This window comes from Heptranchias perlo, chromosome 31 (assembly GCF_035084215.1).
Source record: "Heptranchias perlo isolate sHepPer1 chromosome 31, sHepPer1.hap1, whole genome shotgun sequence".
Classification (NCBI taxonomy): domain Eukaryota; kingdom Metazoa; phylum Chordata; class Chondrichthyes; order Hexanchiformes; family Hexanchidae; genus Heptranchias; species Heptranchias perlo.
Window position 1 is genome coordinate 15,016,501 of NC_090355.1, and position 21,232 is coordinate 15,037,732.

General features: G+C 44.3%; 1 protein-coding gene across 1 annotated transcript in view; it reads right to left on the reverse strand.

Moving 5' to 3' along the window:
* Nucleotides 1–21,232, reverse strand: part of arrdc1b (arrestin domain containing 1b) — a 65,886-nt gene that overhangs the window by 16,948 nt on the left and 27,706 nt on the right. The window contains exons 3-4 of the mRNA XM_067969607.1: nt 6,360–6,410; nt 781–935 (exon numbers count right to left, since the gene is read on the reverse strand). Of these exons, the coding sequence (XP_067825708.1) occupies nt 781–935; nt 6,360–6,410 (206 nt within the window). The remainder of the gene's footprint in view (nt 1–780; nt 936–6,359; nt 6,411–21,232) is intronic.

The following is a 21,232-nucleotide window of genomic DNA, read 5'->3' on the forward strand; positions in this document are numbered from 1 at the left end:
CTGCGTCGCTACTTTTAACGATTTATGTATCTGCATCCCCAGATCCCTCTGCTCCTCTACCCCATTTAGACTCGTTATCCAAGCAGTATATGACCCCCTTGTTCTTCCTACCAAATTGTAATACCTCACACTTATCTATATTGAAATTCATTTACCAATTACACACCCATTCTGTCGTAACTATACCCCCCAATTTGGTGTCGTCCGCAAATTTTGAAATTGTACTTCCGATTCCAGAGTTCAAATCGTTCTTGTAAATGGTGAACAACAGTGGTACCAGCACCGATCCTTGTGGAATACCATTTCCCACCTTTTACAAGTCTGAGTAACTACCTCTTCCCTGACCTTGGAAAATTGGAGCAAACAGCACACTTGCATTTGAATTTGTCTAAAACCTGCCAATCAAATCTAAACAAGAACTTGCATTTATATAGCGCCTTTAGTGTAGTAAAATGTCCCAAGATGCTTCAAAGCAGCGTTATCAAACTACACCTATGGTGGAAAATCTATGCCTGTGCACATTTAACAAATGACTACCAGTTTCGTTCTTGTGGCCAGTATCGTTAACAGTCAATGCATCATTTTATCAATTTACCAACAGTTCATTATAAAAATAATTTACAACGTGGTAACCATATGTATCGGGTTTGCTGAAAGTTCATATTAAAAACTAGCACTGTACAAAATAATCACGGTCACTATGACAATTTATATGCTTGAAAGTAGATTTACTAGGTGCTACTGACAATGTTGCAATCTTTGCCGAATCATTAAATTTACCTCAATATCACTGATCTCATTCAGGTTGAGCAGGTTAAGAATGTAAAACGCCTTCTCAGTTTTATAATCTTTTGAGAATCGTGCAGTTTCTACCGTAGCTCTGATGCGATAGCTTATCTTCCCAAAAAGACCTTCAAATGAAGTAGGAGCAGTCGCTTGAAAGAGAAAAAAGTTACACAAGTTAAATCAGCACCTTAATGACCATATCTACTGCATTCCTTTTCAAAGTAATTACAATATGAAAATCAAAAAATGTTTTTAAACACTGGTGTGCTCATTGACACAAATGCAGAACAGCAAAATTCATGTCCTCCCCAGGAATTTCCCATAGGGCTACTTCTTATTCTCAGTCAGGTTTCTGGGCAATGTGCTCACCCAAGGATAGAAGGAAAGAGAGGAAACACTGCCATACCATCGAGTGAATAGTTCTGGAGAAAATCTGCCAAAAGCCAGGGAACAGATTAAATATCTGACCTCTTGGATATGGAATACAGAATGGCACAGAAAGGGTGAAGAGCATAAACATTAAAACACTTGTACAACAAGGTACATTTTCCTCCCAGTTGTCTTTACTTGTCTCCTCAAGATCATAGTTTTTCAAACTGGGATTCGTAAAGTCATCAGATTTGTATCTGGAGCTGGGTCTATCTCGAACCATGAGCACGGGCTCAACAATTCTGCATTTTAAATTTTTCTGAAATTATGGCACTGCTTTCTTTTGGGCAACAAACACTATCTTTTGGAAATTCGGACAGGTGTCAACATTTGTGAGGAGGTTCCTCACACTGAAAAGTTTGATAACCACTGCTCTGTATTAGTAATACAAACTAGAGCTTTCACCTTCTGCAAAGGAAGAATTGAAGTTACAAAAATGGAGAACAATTAAATGGCAAGGAGAAATACGCTGGAATGAAATAAATCGCCTGCTGGTGGCTGGTTGCACAGCGCCATTCGGAGAAGCACGAGGGCAAATTACCAAACTGCCCTCCCTCAGCCACAGATGGCTTGTGGAACGAAGAATTGTAATAACTCAAATATGTTATTTACAGCACAGCATTTTTAAAAATCACTTTTGTACAGTAGATTCTGTGGAATTGTTACATTAGGCAAGTGCATTATAATCAGACTTAAAGCAGTTCTATCAGTACCAAGTCAAAAACAGATTCAAATTTAAGATTTGTTTATGCTGTATCTGATCTGTATATAAATGGATTTGGCTAATTCATGCTCAAGTTATTTGATCAAATGTATATAGAGCAATAATGGGATATTCCTACTGGTATGTGCAACAGCTTCTTCTACATTAACTACTTACGAATGGTGACACCACTGACTGCCAGTCTTTCCCAGTTCAGTTTGGGGAGGAGGGAAAATTATTCAAGGAGAGCTAGAACATAGAATAGAATCACAGAACGATGACAGCACGGAAGGAGAGCATTCGGCCCATTGAGTCCATGCCGGCTCTCTGCATGAGCAATCCAGCTAATCCCACTCCCCTGCCCTATCCCAGTAGCCCTGCAAACTTTTCCCTTCAAGTACTTATCCAATTCAGTTTTGAAAGTCACAACTGAATCTGCCTCCACCACCCCCTTGGGCAGTGCATCACTCGCTGTGTAAAAAAGTTTTTCCTCGTGTCGCCTTTGGTTCTTTTGCCAATCACCTTAAATCTATGTCCTCCAGTTCTTGCCCCTTCTGCCAATGGGAACAGTTTCTCTCTATCGACTCTATCCAGACCCTTCATGACTTGGAATACCTCTATCAAATCTCCTCTGCTCTTTGGAGAATAAGCCCAGCCTCTCCAGTCTATCCACGTAACTGAAGTCCCTCAATCCTCTCTAAGGCCTTCACATCCTTCCTCAAGTGCGGTGGCCAGAACTGGACACAATACATCAGTTGTGGCTGAACCATTGTTTTATAAAGGTTCAACATAACCTCCTTGCTTTTGTACTTTATGCCTCTATTTATACAGCCCAGGATCCCGTGTGCTTTCTTAACCACTTTCTCAACCTGCACACATATACTCCTGGATGTCTCTGTTCCTGCACACCTTTCAGAATTGTACCCTTCAGCTTATATTGCCTCGTTCTTCCGACCAAAATGTATCACATCACACTTTTCTGCGTTAAATTTCATCTACCACGTGTCCACCCATTCCACCAGCCTGTCTATGTCCTCTTGAAGTCTATCATCACTATCCTCCTCGCTGTTCACTACCCTTCCAAGTTATGCGTTATCTGCAAATTTTGAAATTTTGCCCTGTGCACCCAAGTCCAAGTCATTAATATACATCAAGAAAAGCAATGTTCCGAGTACCGACCCCTGGGGAACACCACTGTGTACCTGCCTCCTGTCAGAAAAACAACCATTCACCACTACTCTGTTTCCTGTTACTGAGCCAATTTTGTATCCATACTGCCAGTGCCCCTTTTATTCCATGGGCTTCAACTTTGATGACAAGCCTATTATGGTACACTTTATCAAACGCCTTTTGGAAGTCCATATACGCATCAACTGCATTGCCATCATCGACCCTCTTTGTAACCTCACCAAAAAACTCAATCAAATTAGTTAAACACGATTTGCCTTCAACAAAGCCATGCTGGCTTTCCTTAATTAATCCACACTTGTCCAAGTGACTGTTAATTTTGTCTCTGATTATTGTTTCTAAAAGTTTTCCACTGCCGAGGTTAAACTGACTGGCCTGTAGTAGTTGGGTTTATCCTTACACCCTTTTTGAACTCCTCCAGTCCTCTGGCACCACCCCCATATCGAAGGACGATTGGAAGATAATGGCCAATACCTCCACAATCTCCACCCTTACTTCCCTCAGCAGCCTAGGATGCATCCCATCTGGACTGGGTGACTTATCCACTTTAAGTACAACTAGCCTTTCCAGTACCTCCTCTTTTTTAGCCCATCCAGTATCTCAACAACCTCTTTTACTGTGACTTTGGCAGTAGCATCTTCCTTGGTAAAGACAGAGGCAATGTACTCATTGAGTACCTCAGCCATGCCCTCTGCCTCCAAGCACAGATCTCCTTTTTGGTCCCACCCCTCCTCTTACTACCCGTTTACTGTTTACATGCCGAGAGAAGACTTTTGGATTCCCTTTTATGTTAGCCGCTAGTCTATTCTCATACTCTTTCTTTGCCCCTAACTTTCGCTTCCCCTCTGAACTTTCTATATTCAGCCTGGTTCTCATTTGTATTATCAACCTGACATCTGTCATACACCCCTTTTTTCTGCTTCATCTTACTCTCCATCTCTTTTGTCATCCAGGGAGCTCTGGCTTTAGTTACCCTACCTTTCCCCCTTGTGGGAATGAACCTAGACTGTACCCCAACCATCTCCTCTTTCAAGGCCACCCATTGTTCAATTACAGTATTGCCTGCCAATCTTTGATTCCAATTTACCCGGATCCGTTCTCATCCCACTGAAATTGGCCCTCCTCCAACTGAGTATTTTTACTTTAGAGTGGTCCTTGTTCTTTTCCATAGCTAATCTAAACCTTATGATACTATGATCACTGTCCCCTAAATGTTCCCCCACTGACACTTGCTCCACTTGGCCCACTTCATTCCCCAGAACCTGATCCAGCAATGCCTCCTTTCTCGTTGGGCCGGAAACGTACTGGTCAAAAAAGTTCTCCTGAACAACCTTCAAAAATTCCTCCCCATCTTTGCCCCTTACACTATTGCTATCCCAGTCCATATTAGGATAGTTGAAGTCCCCGATTATCACTACTCTATGGCTCTTGCACATCTCTAATTTCCCTGCAAATTTGCTCCTCTATATCCTTCCCACTAGTTAGTGGCCTATCGAATACCCCCAGTAGTATAATGGCACCTCTATTGTTTCTCAAACTCTAACCAAATAGATTCTGTCCTTGACCTCCCCAGGACATCCTCTCTCTCCAGCACAGCAACATACTGCCACCACCCCCCACCCCCATCTTTCTTTCTTTCCCTATCTTTCCTGAACACTTTGTATCCAGGAATATTTAGTACCCAATCCTGCCCTTTTTTGAGCCAGTTCTCCATTATCGCCACATCATCATATTCCCTTGTGACTAATTGCGCCTGCAGCTCACCAACCTTGTTTATGATGCTTAGTGCATTTACACACACACACTGTAAACCTATCTTAGACCTTCTTGTATTCTCTCAATCTGAACCCACCTAATACCGTACTATTTCTTACTCTAGTGCTATCTGTCTCTCCCAATCCTTGGTGCACCTTGTTTCTCCTTTCCAACGCTACATCCTGATGCCCACCCGCACACCCCCCACCCCCGGCCAAATTAGTTTAAACCCTCCCCCATAGCACTAGCGAACCTCCCCACAAGGACATTAGTCCCAGCTCTGTTGAGGTGCAACCCGTCTAGCCTGTACAGGTCACACCTCCCCCAGAACTGGTCCCAATGCTCCAGGAATCTAAAGCCCTCCCTCTGACACCATCTCTCCAGCCACACATTCAACTGCTCTATCGTCCTATTTCTATACTCATTAGCGCGTGGCACCAGGAGTAATCCGGAGATTACTATCTTTGAGGTCCTGCTTATTAATCTCTTTCCCAACTCCCTAAAATCTTTCTGCAGGACCTCATCCCTCTTTCTACCTACGTCGTTGGTACCGATATGGACCATGAAGAGCGGCAGCAGGCCCATGAAGAGCGGCAGCAGGCCCATGAAGAGCGGGGGAAGAGGCCTCAAAACCAGAGGTACCGGCGGGGCGCAGCGGAGCGGACCTGAGCGGCAGCGGGCCCACGAAAAGCATACTGAAGAAACTAAAGGGGAGCATTAAATAAATGTAGTTTCAACCATTTTTTAAAAAAAAAATCAGCTTGAATGGGCTTTCTGCAAAGGATTTTTCAAGAACTGCATTTTCTAGCATCTATTGGCCTTGGTTTAACATCTCATCTGAAGGGCTGAAAAATGGTAAAGGCATCACCAACAGGATTAGTGCATAACAAGGGATTAAAGAACCTGGTGTGAACAAGATGCGACAATGAGATTTGTCTACTGATGCAGTATGAAATCTTCATCTCATTCCGGAACAAATTCTAGAAAGTTAATGGAAGTTAGTAAATGAACTATATCCAGGATTACAGTCTCATCTCAAAGCATGATTCTCAGTATATAAAGAAACTTGCGCAGTCATAGAATGGGAAGAAATCCAGAAAGTAAGCAATTGACAACCAAGGTCAAATACTTTGAAAATAGGAATTGAACCTTTTTCAGAAAAAAAGTACGGAAATATAAATCGAAGTGGATGGAAGTTAAAACACTGCATGTTTTATTAAAATAAATGTCACTTCCTTATATACCAAACACACAAAATCATGACATTCAAAAAAGGAATTAAACAGGAAGAAAAATATTTAAGAAAACACGTGAAGAGTAGGGAAATGGGAGTTGAGTAGACAGATCTAGCATGGAGGTAACACTGACATAGCACGATAGGCCAAATGGCCTCCGCGACGAGCCTTCTCCAGGATAAAAAGTTTTACACCATGCATTAATTTAACTATGTAATAGCAACACCATTAAAGCCTCTTGGAATATATAAACATATGCTCACCTGGAAGAAGAAATCGGAAGGGGTAAGTATACTCTCCAGCTATCAGGGACCCTATGGGAAAAAAGTTAAAATGATTTTATTAACCATAAAAGTTAGGTTATTAAAATCACTTCCACGTTGGCTATCTTCTTTACAGCAATAACTTTTACCAGAACTTCACCGGGAATTATCGTACATTACAAGTTGCACAGTTGCAATGAGTGAACAGAACGGGCAGCAGAGTCTCAGATGAGCTGAAGTATACAGAGGGTGCAAGGTGGGAGGTCAGCCAGGAGAGCATTAGAATAGTCGAGTCCGGAGGACAAAAGCATGGATGAGGGTTTCAGCAGCAGATGGGCTGAGGCAGGGGTAGAGACGGATGATATTATGGTGGTGGAAGTAGGCAGTCTTGATGATGGAGGGTAATATGGGGCCAGAAGCTCAGCTCAGGATCAAATAGGACGCAGAGGCTGTAACTGACTGGTTCAACCTCAGACAGTGGCCAGGGAGAGGAATGGAGTCGATGGCTAGGGAAAAGGAGTTTGTGCCGGGGGCCAAAGACAACGGCTTCGGGTCTGTCCGATATTTAGTTGGAGGAACGTTTTACTCATCCAATACTGATTGTCGGCTGAGCCACGTGATAAATCAGACAGTGGAGGGGTCAAGAGACGTGTTGGTGAGATAGAGCTGGGTATCGTCAGCATACATGTGGAATCATGTGTTTTCAGATGATGTTGCCAAGGGGCCGTGTGCAGATGAGAAATAGGGGGGGGGCAAGGATAGATCCTTGGGGGACTCCAGAGGGAAAGATGCAGGAGCGGAAAGACAAGTCATTGCAGGGGATTCTCTGGCTACGACAAGACAGATAAGAATGGAACCAGGCGAGGGCAGTCCCACCCAGCTGGATAACAGAGGAGAGGCATTGGAGGAGGATGGTGTGGTCAACCTTGTCAAAGGCTGCAGACAGGTTGAGAAGGATCAGGAGGAATAGTGCACCATGGTCACATACACATCTCAGTAACTTCACAAAGTGAACTGCTCTTATTGAAACTCAGGCTTAAAAGTTTTCCCGGCTACATTTGTAGTAACCAGATAAGTTCATGTTTACTTAGCAGAAATACAGTCAGTTTCACTCCATCATTGCACTTAAGCCAGTGCGCAGATAAGAGGGGCTGTTTTGCAATGTAAAATACAGAAGAATGGCAATACCAATATTGAAGTAATACATGTCCATTTGGCAAAGTAATCTGCGTGATCCAGTCTCCATTAGAAAATCAAGTCTTGTAGTACTGTTTTGGCAAGTTGCACTTAATTTTTCAACTCCAAAGTTTATTCAGGAAATAAGTGATCCTGCGCTTTTTAGAGAAATTCCAATTGTTTGCTGTTCATTGCTGGGACAACTTACATTTTTTATCAATACCTGAAGAATATAAATTCTTAGAATACCAAGAATCCTTCCCACATGCTTAACATTTATGAGCTGAAATGTTTATTTTCACTTAGCATGTATGAGAATTATCATCACTTAGCATTGCTACAGGATGTCCGATTATATATTTTATCTCTGACCACAGCTGCACAGGTTCCTGCAAGACTTTATACAAAACAGTTCCACTATTTCCTCCAATTAAATACTGGGAAGACCGAAGCCATTGTCTTTGGCCCCCACCACAAACTCCATTCCCGAGCCACCGATTCCATCCTGCTCCCTGGCCACTGTCTCAGGCTGAAAACAGTTTGCAACCTCGGCGTCCCTTTTGACTCTGAGCGAAGCTTCCGACTCCATAGCCTGTCTGTCACAAAGATAGCCTACTTCCACCTCCATAATATCAGCCATCTCTGTCCCTGTCTCAGCCCAGCTGCTGCTAAAACCCTCCTCCATGCTTTTGTTACCTCCTCCAAGGAGGACCCCCCAATACCTAACCACAGACGACAGTGAAGTGTATCGCTGGATTTCCCACTCCGCGTCTGTTTACAATCTCTTCCTCCCAGGATTTTTGCAACAACCTGAGAAGGTTATTCTTTGTTTCATTTCCCCAGCAAACTGCTCTTTTTTTTGGAGAATTTTACATTTCGACTGGTTTTAAGAGTACCTCCAGACTCAACTATTCCAACGCTCTCCTGGCCAGCCTCCCATCTTCTACCCTCCATAAACTTCAGCTCATCCAAAACTCTGCTGCTCATATTTGAACTCGCACCAAGTCCCGTTCACCCATCACCCCTGTGATCACTGACCGACACTGGCTCACGGTCCAGCAACGTCGCAAATTTAAAATTCTCATCCTTGTGTTCAAATCCCTTAATGGCCTTGCACCTACCCATCTCCTCCAGCCCCACAACCCTCCGAAAACTGCATTCCTCCAATTCTGGCCGCTTGTGCACCCCCAATTTCTTTCGCCCCACCATAGGGAGATGTGCCTTCAGCTGTCCAGGTCCTAAGTTCCGGTATTCCCTCCTTAAACCTCGACGTCTCTCTATATCTCTCTCCTCCTTTAAGACGTTCCTTTAAAATTACCTCTTTGACCAAGCTTTTGGTCACCTGTCCTAATACCTCTGTGACTTGGTGTCAAATTTTGTCTGATAATGGTCCTGTGAAGTGCCATGGGACATTTTGCTACGTTAAAGGTGCTATAAAAATGCAAGTAGTTGTTGTGTATGCACTAAATGGTTCATAGATTATTTCACCTTTATAATTGGTGGGGGACTTCAATTTCTATCACCAAGAGTGGCTCAGTAGCACCACGAATGACCGAGCTGGCAGAGTCCTGAAGGACATTGCTGCCAGACTGGGCCTGCGGCAGGTGGTGAGCGAACCAACACAAGGGAAAAACCTACTTGACCTCGTCCTCACCAATCTACCTGTCGCAGATGCATCTGTCCATGACAGAATTGGTAGGAGTGACCACCGCACAGTCCTCGTGGAGACGAAGTCGCGTCTTCGCACTGAGGACACCATCCAACGCGTTGTGTGGCACTATCACCGTGCTAAATGGGATAGATTCAGAACAGATCTAGCAGCTCAAAACTGGGCACCCATGAGGCACTGTGGGCCATCAGCAGCTGCAGCTTTGCATTCGAGCACAATCTGTAACCTCATGGCCCGGCATATTCCTCACTCTACCATTACCAACAAGCAAGGGGATCAACCCTGGTTCAATGAGGGGTGTAGAAGGGCATGCCAGGAACAGCACCAGGCATACCTAAAAATGAGGTGCCAACCTGGTGAAACTACAACTCAGGACTACATGCATGCTAAACAGCGGAAGAAACATGCTAGAGGCAGAGCGAAGCGATTCCACAACCAATGGATCAGATCAAAGCTCTGCAGTCCTGCCACATCCAGTCGTAAATGCTGGTGGACAATTAAACAACTAACTGGAGGAGGAGGCTCTGTAAACATCCCCATCCTCAATGATGGTGGAGTCCAGCACGTGAGTGCAAAAGACAAGGCTGAAGCGTTTGCAACCATCTTCCGCCAGAAGTGCCGAGTGGATGATCCAGCTCAGCCTCCTCCCGATATCCCCACCATCATAGAAGCCAGTCTTGAGCCAATTCAATTCACTCCACGTGATATCAAGAAACAACTGAGTGCACCGGATACAATAAAGTCCATGGGCCTCGACAACATCCCGGCTGTCGCGCTGAAGACTTGTGCTCCAGAACTCACCACGCCTCTAGCCAAACTGTTCCAGTACAGCTACAACACTGGCATCTACCAGACAATGTGAAAAATTGCCCAGGTACGTCCTGTCCACAAAAAGTAGGACAAATCCAATCCGGCCAATTACTGCCCCATCAGTCTACTCTCAATCATCAGCAAAGTGATGGAAGGTGTCGTCGACAGTGCTATCAAGCGGCACTTACTCACCAATAACCTGTTCACGGATGCTCAGTTTGGGTTCCACCAGGATCACTCGGCTCCAGACCTCGCCTTGGTCCAAATATGGACAAAAGAGCTGAATTCCAGAGGTGAGGTGAGGTGAGGTGAGAGTGACTGCCCTTGACATCAAGGCAGCATTTGACCGAGTGTGGCACCAAGGAGCCCTAGTAAAATTGAAGTCAATGGGAACCAGGGGGAAAACTCTCCAGTGGCTGGAGTCATACCTCGCACAAAGGAAGATGGTAGTGGTTGTTGGAGGCCTATCATCTCAGCCCCAGGACATTGCTGCAGGAGTTGCTCAGGGCAGTGGCTAGGCCCAACCATCTTCAGCTGCTTCATCAATGACCTTCCCTCCATTATAAAAGTCAGAAATGGGGATGTTTGCTGGTGACTGCACAGTGTTCAGTTCCATTCGCAACCCCTCAGATAATGAAGCAGTCCATGCCCGCATGCAGCAAGACCTGGACAACATCCAGGCTTGGGCTGATAAGTGGCAAGTAACATTCGTACCAGACAAGTGCCAGGCAATGACCATCTCCAACAAGAAAGAGTCCAGCCACCTCCTCTTCACATTCAACGGCATTACCATCGCCAAATCCCCCACCATCAATATCCTGGGGGTCACCATTGACCAGAAACGTAACTGGGCCAGCCACATAAATACTGTGGCTACGAGAGCAGGTCAGAGACTGGGTATTCTGTGGCAAATGACTCACCACCTGACTCCCCAAAGCCTTTCCACTATCTACAAGGCACAAGTCAGGAGTGTGATGGAATACTTTCCACTTGCCTGGATGAGTGCAGCTCCAACAACACTCAAGAAGCTCTCCACCATCCAGGACAAAGCAGCCCGCTTGATTGGCACCCCATCCGGCACCCTAAACATTCACTCCCCCCACCACTGGCGCACAGTGGCTGCAGAGTGTGCCATCCACAGGATGCACTGCAGCAGCTCGCCAAGGCTTCTTCGACAGCACCTCTCAAACCAGCGAGAAGGACAAGGACAAGGGCAGCAGGCACATGGGAACACCACCACCTGCACGTTCCCCTCCAAGTTGCATAGAATCCTGACTTGAAAATATATCGCCGTTCCTTCAATCGGCGCTTGGTCAAAATCCTGGAACTCCCTACATAACAGCACTGTGGGAGCACCTTCACCACACGGACTGCAGCGGTTCAAGAAGGCGGCTCACCACCACCTTCTCAAGGGCAATTAGGGATGGGCAATAAATGCTGGCCTTGCCAGTGTCGCCCACATCCCATGAACGAATAAAAAAAAATACATTAGGAACAACCCAAAATAAACTGATGCAAGTAATTGAAAATGAGACAATGTACAAAGGATACACATTTAATTCATAAATCTTGAGATCAGTTAATAAAAGGTCTAAAATGCTCAAAGGTGAATTAGCACGGCAAATGATAACTGTGGGGGGGGGGGGGGGGAAGGGAAAGAGAGCAGAAAGGTAATTTCAATATGAACTGCTTATTTCATTTTTTTAAAATTGGTGCGTAAACACAAAGTTTATGTACCAGCAGCTAAGAACAGACTGCATCGTGAACTGGGTAGGACGTGGTCCTAAACCTCCAATGACATGCACCCACTGTTGGTTGGGATACACAGGAAGGTTAAGAGGAAGTGTTAAGCTGAACTACGCTTGCCTTTGTAACCTGAATCAATAGCTTCCATGAGTCAGAAGCCTGGAATCAGGCTGCTTATCCTCTTGACGAGGAAATAATACATGAAACATCAATAAGTAAAAGGAAAAAAAATGTTATTTTGTCAATGTACACAGAACGATGTGGTACTTATTTAGTAGCTTGCGGACACGTTCAAGAGTATCCCATCACATAATAGTAATGTAAAAACCAGATAGCCAGCTGTACTTCCACTAACACTTCCTCTAAAAATTTCATCTTAAAGTGTGGGAACTTGGAAACACAAATAATACTTGGCGTACGTCAATCAGTGAAGGATCATCTTGTCCCTACTGGCAGAATTATAGTATGGCACAGAGTGTATGAAGCTGCAAAAGCTATGATGTTGGTCCTAACCTTACAATTTCCAGTGTTTACACTCCTTTCACACTTTCCAATTACAGAAAATGAAAACAAAATCTATGATAAGAGCTAACAATTGCACACGAGGTGCTAATGTTCAATAAATCCCACAAGTATTACAGACTTTTGTAACCTGAGCCAACGCAGAGCAACTTCCAATTTGGGTTTTGCTGCACATGGCAAGCCTTCTATTGGAGGCACCAAAACCTTCCTCATAGAATCATAGAAAGGTTACAGCATGGAAGGGGGCCATTCGGCCCATCAAGTCCGTGCCGGCTCCATGCAAAACCATTCCAGCAGATCCCACTCCCTCGCCCTATCCTCGTAGCCCAGCAAATGTTTTCCTTTCAAGTACTTATCCAGTTCCCTTTTTAAGGCCATGATTGAATCAGGCAGTGCATTCCAGATCATAATCACTTGCTGCGTAATAAAGTTCTTCCTCATATCACCTTTGGTTCTTTTGTCAATCATCTTAAATCTATGTCCTCTGGTTCTTGACCCTTCCACCAATGGGAACAGTTTCTCTCTATTTACTCTGTCCAGACCCTTCATGATTTTGAATACCACTATCAAATCTCCTCGCAGCCATTTCTGTTCCAAGCAGAACAACTCCAGCTTCTCCAGTCTATCCACGCAACTAAAGTCCCTCATCCCTGAAATCATTCCAGTAAATCTCTTCTGCACTCTCTGAGGCCTTCATGTCTTTCCTAAAGTGCAGTGCCCAGAACTGGACACAATACTCCAGTTGTGGCTGAACCAGTGTTTTATAAAGGTTCATCATGACTTCCTTGCTTTTGTACTCTATGCCTTTATTTATTCAGCCCAGGATCCCATATGCTTTTTTAACCACTTTCTCAACCTGCCCTGCCATCTTCAACGATTTGTGTACATATACCCCCAGATCTCTGTTCCTGTACCCCTTTTAGAATTGTGCCCTTCAGTTTATATTGCCTCTCCTCATTCTTCCGACCGAAATGCATCATCTTGCATTTTTCTGTGTTAAATTTCATCTGCCACGTGTCCGCCCATGCCACCAGCCTGTCTATATCCTCGAAGTCTATCACTATCCTCCTCAATGTTCACTATACTTCCAAGTTTTGTGTCATCTGCAAATTTGGAAATTGTGCCCTGTACACCCAAGTCCAAGTCATTAATATATATCTATAAAAGCAGTGCTCCGAGTACCGACCCTTGGGGAACACCACTGGACTCCTCCCTCCAGTCCGAAAAACAACCGTACACCACTACTCTCTGTTTCCTGTTACTTACCAATTCTGTATCCATGCTGCTACTGCCCCTTTTATTCCATGGGCTTCAATCTTGATGACAAGTCTATTATGCTGCACTTTATCAAATGCCTTTTGAAAGTCAATCTACACCACCAACTGCATTGCCCTCATCTGCCCTCTCCGTTACCTCATCAAAAAACTCAATCAAGTTAGTTAAACACGATTTGCCTTTAACAAATCCGTCCTGGCTTTCCCAAATCAATCCACACTTGTCCAAGTGACTGCTAATTCTGTCCCGGATTATCGTTTTTAAAAGTTTCCCCACCACCGAGGTTAAACTGTCTGGCCTGCAGTTGTTGAGTTTATCCTTACTCCCTTTTTTGAAGGGTGTAACATTTGCAATTCTCCAGTCCTCTGGCACTACCATCTAAGGATGTTTGGAAGATTATGGCCAGTACCTCTGCAATTTCCACCCTTACTTCGCTCAGCAACCTCGGATGCGTCCCATCCAGATCGGGCGACTTATCTACAAAAGTAGAACAAGCCTTTCGAGTACCTCCTCTTTATCAATTTTTATATTAGGATACTTGAAGTCCCCCGTTATCAAAGTTCTCTTTGCACCTCTCTAATTTCCTTGCAAATTTGCTCCTCTATATCCTTCCCATTAGTTGGTGGCCCGTGGAATACCCCCAGTGGAATGGCACCTCTATTGTTTCTTAACTCTAACCAAATAGATTCTATCCTTGACCCCTCCAGCACTGCAATATTCTCCTTAATCAATACTGCCACCCACCTCCTTTCTTTCCTTCCCTATCTTTCCTGAACATCTTGTATCCAGGAATATTTAGTACCCAATCCTGCCCTTTTATGAGCCAGGTCTCCGTTATCACCACACCATCATATTCCCATGTGTTGCTAATTGCCCCTGCAGCTCTCCAGCCTTATTTAACACGTTTCATGTGTTCACACATACGCACTGTAAACCAATCTTGGACTTTCTTGTACTCTCTGTCTGATCCCACCTAATACCGAACTATTTCTTAATTTGGTGTTATCTTTCTCTCCCAATCCTTTGTGCACCTTGTTTCTTCTTTCCAATGCTACATCCTGGTGCCCAACCCCCTGCCAAATTAGTTTACCCCCCACCACCACAGCATTAGCGAACCTTCCCACGAGGACTTTGGTCCCAGCTCCGTTGAGGTGCAACCCGTCCGGCCTGTACAGGTCACACCTCCTCCAGAAATGGTACCAATGCCCAGGAATCAAAAGCCCTCCATCCTGCACCATCTCTCCAGCCACGCATTCATTTGCTTTATCCTCCTATTTCTATACTCGCAAGCGCCGTGGCACAGGGAGCTATCTAGAGATTACTACCTTTGAGGTCCTGCTTATTAATCTCTATCCTAACTCCCTAAGATCTGCCTGCAGGACCTCATCCCTCTTTCTACGTAGGTCATTGGCGCCAAAATGGGCCACGTCCTCTGGCTGTTCACCCTCCCCTGGAGGAATAGACAAGGGTAATGCAATAGATGTAATATATTTGGATTTTCAAAAGGCCTTCGATAAGGTATCGCATTGTAGAGTGACGACTAAAGTCAGAGCATGTGGAGTCAGGGGACAGGTAGTAGAATGGATAGCAAGTTGGCTACAAAACAGAAAACAGAGGATGGGTTAAGGGTAGCTGCTCAGACTGGGAAAAGGTGGGAAGTAGTGTTCCACAGGGATCAGTACTGGGTCCATTGTTCACAATTTACAGCAACGATTTGGATTTGGGAATTGGAAGTTCAATTTCAAAATTTGCGGACCAAATTGAGGGGTGTAGTTAATACAAAAGGAAGAATGCGCCAAAATGCAAGAGGACATTACTCAACATGCAGAATGGGTGTGTAATTGGCAAATAAATTTCAATGTAGATGTGGGAGGTGGTGCATTTTGGTAGAAAGAATGAGGCCACATACTACTTGGATAATAAGAGTCAAAATGGGATAGAGGTGCAAAGGGATCTAGGGTTACATCTACACAAATCACAAAGTTGCGACACAGGTTAATAAGGCCATAAAAAAGGGGCTCATTTCCAGAGGTAGAATTGAAAAGCAGAGCAGTATGTTAAGCTTGTATAGAACCTTGGTTACATCTCATAAGAACATAAGAAATAGGAGCAGTAGGTCAGACAGCCCCTCGAGCCTGCTCCACCATTCAATAAAATCATGGCTGATCTTTGACCTCAACTCCACTTTCCCGTCCGATCCCCATATCCTTTGATTCCCTTCGAGTCCAATATACTATCAGCCTTGAATATACTCAAAGATTGAGCATCCACTGCACTCTGGGGTCGAGAATTCCAAAGATTCATAACCCTCAGTGAAGAAATTTCTCCTCGGCTCAGTCCGAAATGGCCAACCCATTATCCTGAGACTATGCCCCCTAGTTCTCGACTTTCCAGCCAGGCGAAACAGCCCCTCAGCATCTACCCAGTCAAGCCCCCTCAGAATCTTATATGTTTCAATGAGATCACCTCATTCCTCTAAACTCCAGAAAGTACAGGCACATTCTTTTTTTTTATTCATTCATGGGATGTGGACGTCGCTGGCAAGGTCAGCATTTATTGCCCATCCCTAATAGCCCTTGAGAAGGTGGTAGTGAGCCGCCTTCTTGAACCGCTGCAGTCCGTGTGGTGAAGGTTCTCCCACAGTGCTGTTAGGAAGGGAGTTCCAGGATTTTGACCTAGCAACGATGAAGGAACGGCAATATATTTCCAAGTCGGGATGGTGTGTGACTTGGAGGGGAACGTGCAGGTGGTGTTGTTCCCATGTGCCTGCTGCCCTTGTCCTTCTAGGTGGTAGAGGTCGCGGGTTTGGGAAGTGCTGTCGAAGAAGCCTTGGCGAGTTGCTGCAGTGCATCCTGTGGATGGTACACACTGCAGCCATGGTGCAGTGGTGGTGAAGGGACTAAATGTTTAGGGTGGTGGATGGGGTACCAATCAAGCGGGCTGCTTTGTCCTGGATGGTGTCGAGCTTCTTGAGTGTTGTTGGAGCTGTGCTAATCCAGGCACATGACAGCATTCCATCACACTCCCGACTTGTGCCTTGTGGATGGCGGAAAGGCTTTGGGGAGTCAGGAGGTGAATCACTTGCTGCAAAACACTCAGCCCCTGACCTGCTCTTCCAGCCACAGTATTTATGCGGCTGGTCCAGTTAAGTTTCTGGTCAATGGTGACCCCCAGGATGTTGATGGTGGGGGATTCGGTGATGGTAATGCCGTTGAATGTCAAGGGGAGGTGGTTAGACTCTCTCTTGTTGGAGATGGTCATTGCCTGGCACTTAAATGCCAGACATAAGTCCAAGCCTGGATGTTGTCCAGGTCTTGTTGCATGCGGGCACGGACTGCTTCGTTATCTGAGGGGTTGCGAATGGAACTGAACACTGTGCAATCAGCGACCATCCCCATTTCTGACCTTATGATAGAGGGAAGGTCATTGATGAAGCAGCTGAAGATGGTTGGGCTGAGCCACTGCCCTGAGGAACTCCTGCAGCAACGTCCTGGGGCTGAGATGATTGGCCTCCAACAACCGCTACCATTTTCCTTTGTGCTAGGTAGGACTCCAGCCACTGGAGAGTTTTCCCCCTGATTCCCATTGACTTCAATTTTACTAGGATTCCTTGGTGCCACACTTGGTCAAATGCTGTCTTGATGTCAAGGGCAGTCACTCTCACCTCTCCTCTGGAATTCAGCTCTTTTGTCCATGTTTGGACCAAGGCTGTAATGAGGTCTGGAGCCAAGTGGTCCTGGCAGAACTCAAACCGAGAATCGGTGAGCAGGTTATTGGTGAGTAAGTGTCGCTTGACACCTTCCATAACTTTGCTGATGATTAACAGAAGACTGGTGGGGCTGTAATTGGCCGGGTTGGATTTGTCCTGCTTTTTGTGAACAAGACGTACCTGGGCAATTTTGCACATTGTCAGGTAGATGCCAGTGTTGTAGCTGTACTGGAACAGTTTGGCTCGAGGCGCGGCTAGTTCTGGAGCTTGACAGGAAGTTATTGGGGCCATTGGTCCAATGCCTGCCATTCATTTTTTCAAGCACTGCAAGGTAATTTCAAGTTACTCAAAAGGAGCCTTCTCGCTAGGAGGGGCATGTTCAAGGCCTTAAGCTTGAAACATAACAATGAAATTCCCAGCAATGCATGATCTGTGCAGCAAGCTGCGTTGGGCCACTGCCCTGGCCTTCTGCTGGGGATACTGCAATGAACTACTGGAGCGGCTTGCCTGTTTGTATGAACATAGGTACAGTCCCTAGTTGCGGCAAAGCCTTGTACTGCAAAAATAGTAATTGTTTTGCACATATTCACAAAAGGTAACCTAAAGTGGTTTGTACAATGTCATTCTCATTTGAAAAATCCAATGATCTTAAAACCTTCTGCTTCAGTGAACAGATTCTCTGACTTTTTCCCCTGAGCAATGGGCACTGACATTCTCTCTGGATTTTCCACATTCAGGCACATGAAAATTATCACCAGAGGATCTGCTGCAGGCTGTATAAATCAAGGGTTCCTCAGTGGCTATGGGAACTCTGTATAATCTGTCTGCTTTCAAAGAGGCAATGGTAATTTGTCCCAGAGTTTCTAACATCATTTTGGCAACAGACTACAAAAGGTGACTGCTGAATTCCTGTGAGTATATCTCCATCAGGTCCACAATCAAGTCAGGTAGTGTTCAGGCTCTCTGGGATATTAAGCTCCAAAAATTTGGCTCTGCAAGAATCGTAAGAGATTGAAATCCTGAGTTAAAATGCTCTAAATATTTACTCTTCTTGTGCTTGCTACCCAAGAGCACACTCCTCTCTCCTTGGACAAAATGGCATATTCATCCTGTCAACCTGGGAAAATCCCCGACTTCAGGGGAGTCAGTCAGTACCACCATTAGCCAGAGCCAATACAAAGCTCAATCTGTTCACACCGAAGTGTTGAGTGCAGTCTTGAAACTTGACAGAAAGTTATTGGGGCCATTGGTACAATGCCTGCCATACTTTATGGAAAACTCAGGAAGGCAGAAATCCTTCAGAGATATCTCAGAGAAGGTAAGAAACCTTCTCAGATATTGATTGATCAACCTGCTTTTGCAACAAATTTCAGCGAGGATGTTTGTTAGATGAAGCCAACTTCAATTGCTATCCAGTGCGAAGGCCTTTAGCAATCCAACTGGAGGTGATTGCGTTGGACAGTGCCTATGATTAGATGAACTACGGTGGTAACACCATTGGTTTGTTAGTTAAAGACTGAAGCTTTAATCATTCCATTTGTTCTGGTGCAAAATGCCAGTGGAGCAGTTGCAGAACTCCAAGGCTGAACAAATTGCTAATGAATGCTGAAGAAATTATAGGAGCCCAAGATGCCTTTTCCCCCACCAAGTCAGTGCAGCTACTGTATAATTCCTAGAATGCTCTAGATTGCCTTCTTTACCCAACCTAATTGTTTTTTTGAATGGGATCTGTAAGTCAGTTTCTTGTAAGAAGCAAAACTACAGGTTTCTCCACCTTGGAAAAAAAAATCAAGCTTTGACAAAGTTGGTTCGACAGCCTTTCAGCAAATCAAATGATCGAACAGCCCTTCTGCTGAGTCTGGAGAAGGCTCCAAGCAGTGACATTTCCACAATAGCACAAGACAACACAATCATGTATTGCAGGCCTTGTATTTTTTAAGGATACTTGATTTTCATCCATCCAAAAAGAAGAAGGGGCATTAGTTAGCGGCTGAAGACAAGGTCGTCGAAACTAACACATCCAAGGTATGGCTTGGGCCACAGAAGATGTGCCAAAAACCTCGCTGCAAAGATGGAGTCGCCAACTTTATCAAAACTATTGCAATTTTTTGTGACACTTTCCCAAGACCATGAATCTTGCAAAAATGTACTAGTTTCAGTGTAGAGAAATATAAATTTTAGCTGTCCATTTAGTCCCCTTCCTTTACAAATTTTTATTTTTCAAATACTTATGCACTTCTCTACAAAAAACTTCCACCGTTAGAGGGGAGGTTACTTGATCAAAATTGCCGTGTGCACACCTAATTTCGACATACCCCAGGTGACATTTCTAGTCATAGATGGCAGCACAGTGATTTGTACACCAATATTTGACAACTAGAGTTTTTACACAAGAAAACATAACTCCATTGTTTCAGATTTGAATTGGAATCCTTCCAAACAGCATAGGGAGCAATATGCTAATTATCACAACCTACTACATACAAACAATGCACCAACACTGTATCTGACTACATTCCCAAACAAAGAATCTTAAGTGGGGCTTTTGTTTCTTCTCCAAAAGGGCAGATCACTAGCATGAATGCACTACTATAGAGATAAAGATTTATTAGGGCATTTTGGACTCCCACGCTCTGCTTGCAGGCAGCCATTTATGGACCAACTGGTGGCTGCGTTCTTCTCAATGTGATGCTTTGTTTTGTGGCTGATGTTGCACAAATGCTTATACACCACATTCTTATGATAGCAACAGTTGCAATAGTCTGCGTTCAAATGTTGAAGATATAGGGAAAGGAACAGCTATCAGTAATTTGATGAAATTGGAAACTGAAATCATGGAAATGAATACTTCTTTGCTAAAACAGTTTTAGTATTTAAAGCTGTTTTTTCTTGAAGTTTGGTCAAAACTTAAAAGGCAACATTACTCCAGTCTAATGTCTTGGAACTGACATGTTGATAGGGTGAGATGAAGTCAGGTGAGAGTAAGCGTGAGCACAGCATAAACACTGGCAGAGACCTGTTGGGCCAAATGGCTTGTTTCTGTGCTGTAAAATTCTATGTAATTCTATGGCACTTAATTAACAAAAAATATGCATCAAGTTGCTTCCAATCAAAACTGCAATGAACTTTGCACAACTTTTCTGGCTTGAGCCAAAAATACATACATTTTGAAAAGAAGTTCAACAGTTTCCATCTCATTGCTAACACTTCTTTCGAACTTCTCTGCTGTTCACTTCCATTTATGGCAATGTTTATCTTGTTTTCGATAGGCCAGTATTCACAACTCTTGTTCAAATCAATAAATGAAAAAAACTGCAGCAGCGTTTGACTTTTCACATCCCAGAAAAAAGCCAAGTGTGCTCAGCGCAGTCCACGGAGAAAGAGCACAACGGGTCACCCTTCTATAGGTGATTCATACACTTCCTAGCAACCGTTTCAGAGCGGTACTGGTCGAGAGAAGAGGTCGCTATCCCTCTTTGTTGGTATGTGACCACAGGAGAAAAAGACTGTTTCTCTTCAACTTAAATAAATATCCCAAGATATAGAGAGTACTTTTTTTGTTGCACGCAATGGTCTGTTAAATGAATGCAGATGGAGGATATATGATCTAGTCAGACCAGATCTTGAGTACTCTGTCCAATTCTGGTCATCGAGACACAAGGAAGATATTTGAAGTTGGAAGCATTGCAGAAAAAAGCCATACGAATGATCCCTAATGTTAGGGATCTGATTTATCAAGTTTCTTGGGCTTTCCAGCTTTAAAAGAAGGCACCTGAGAGGTAATCTTATTGCGGTATGTAAACGGTATAAAAAAGGTGAATCCAGAAAATTATTTCAAGTGAAACTGAGAGAGTTGAACAAGGGCCAATGGTGCAAACTACTAAAGGGCAGATTTAGGATTGATATCAGGAAGTTCTTCTTGACAGAGACAGTGACTAATTCACATAATAGGCTGACAGATAGAAT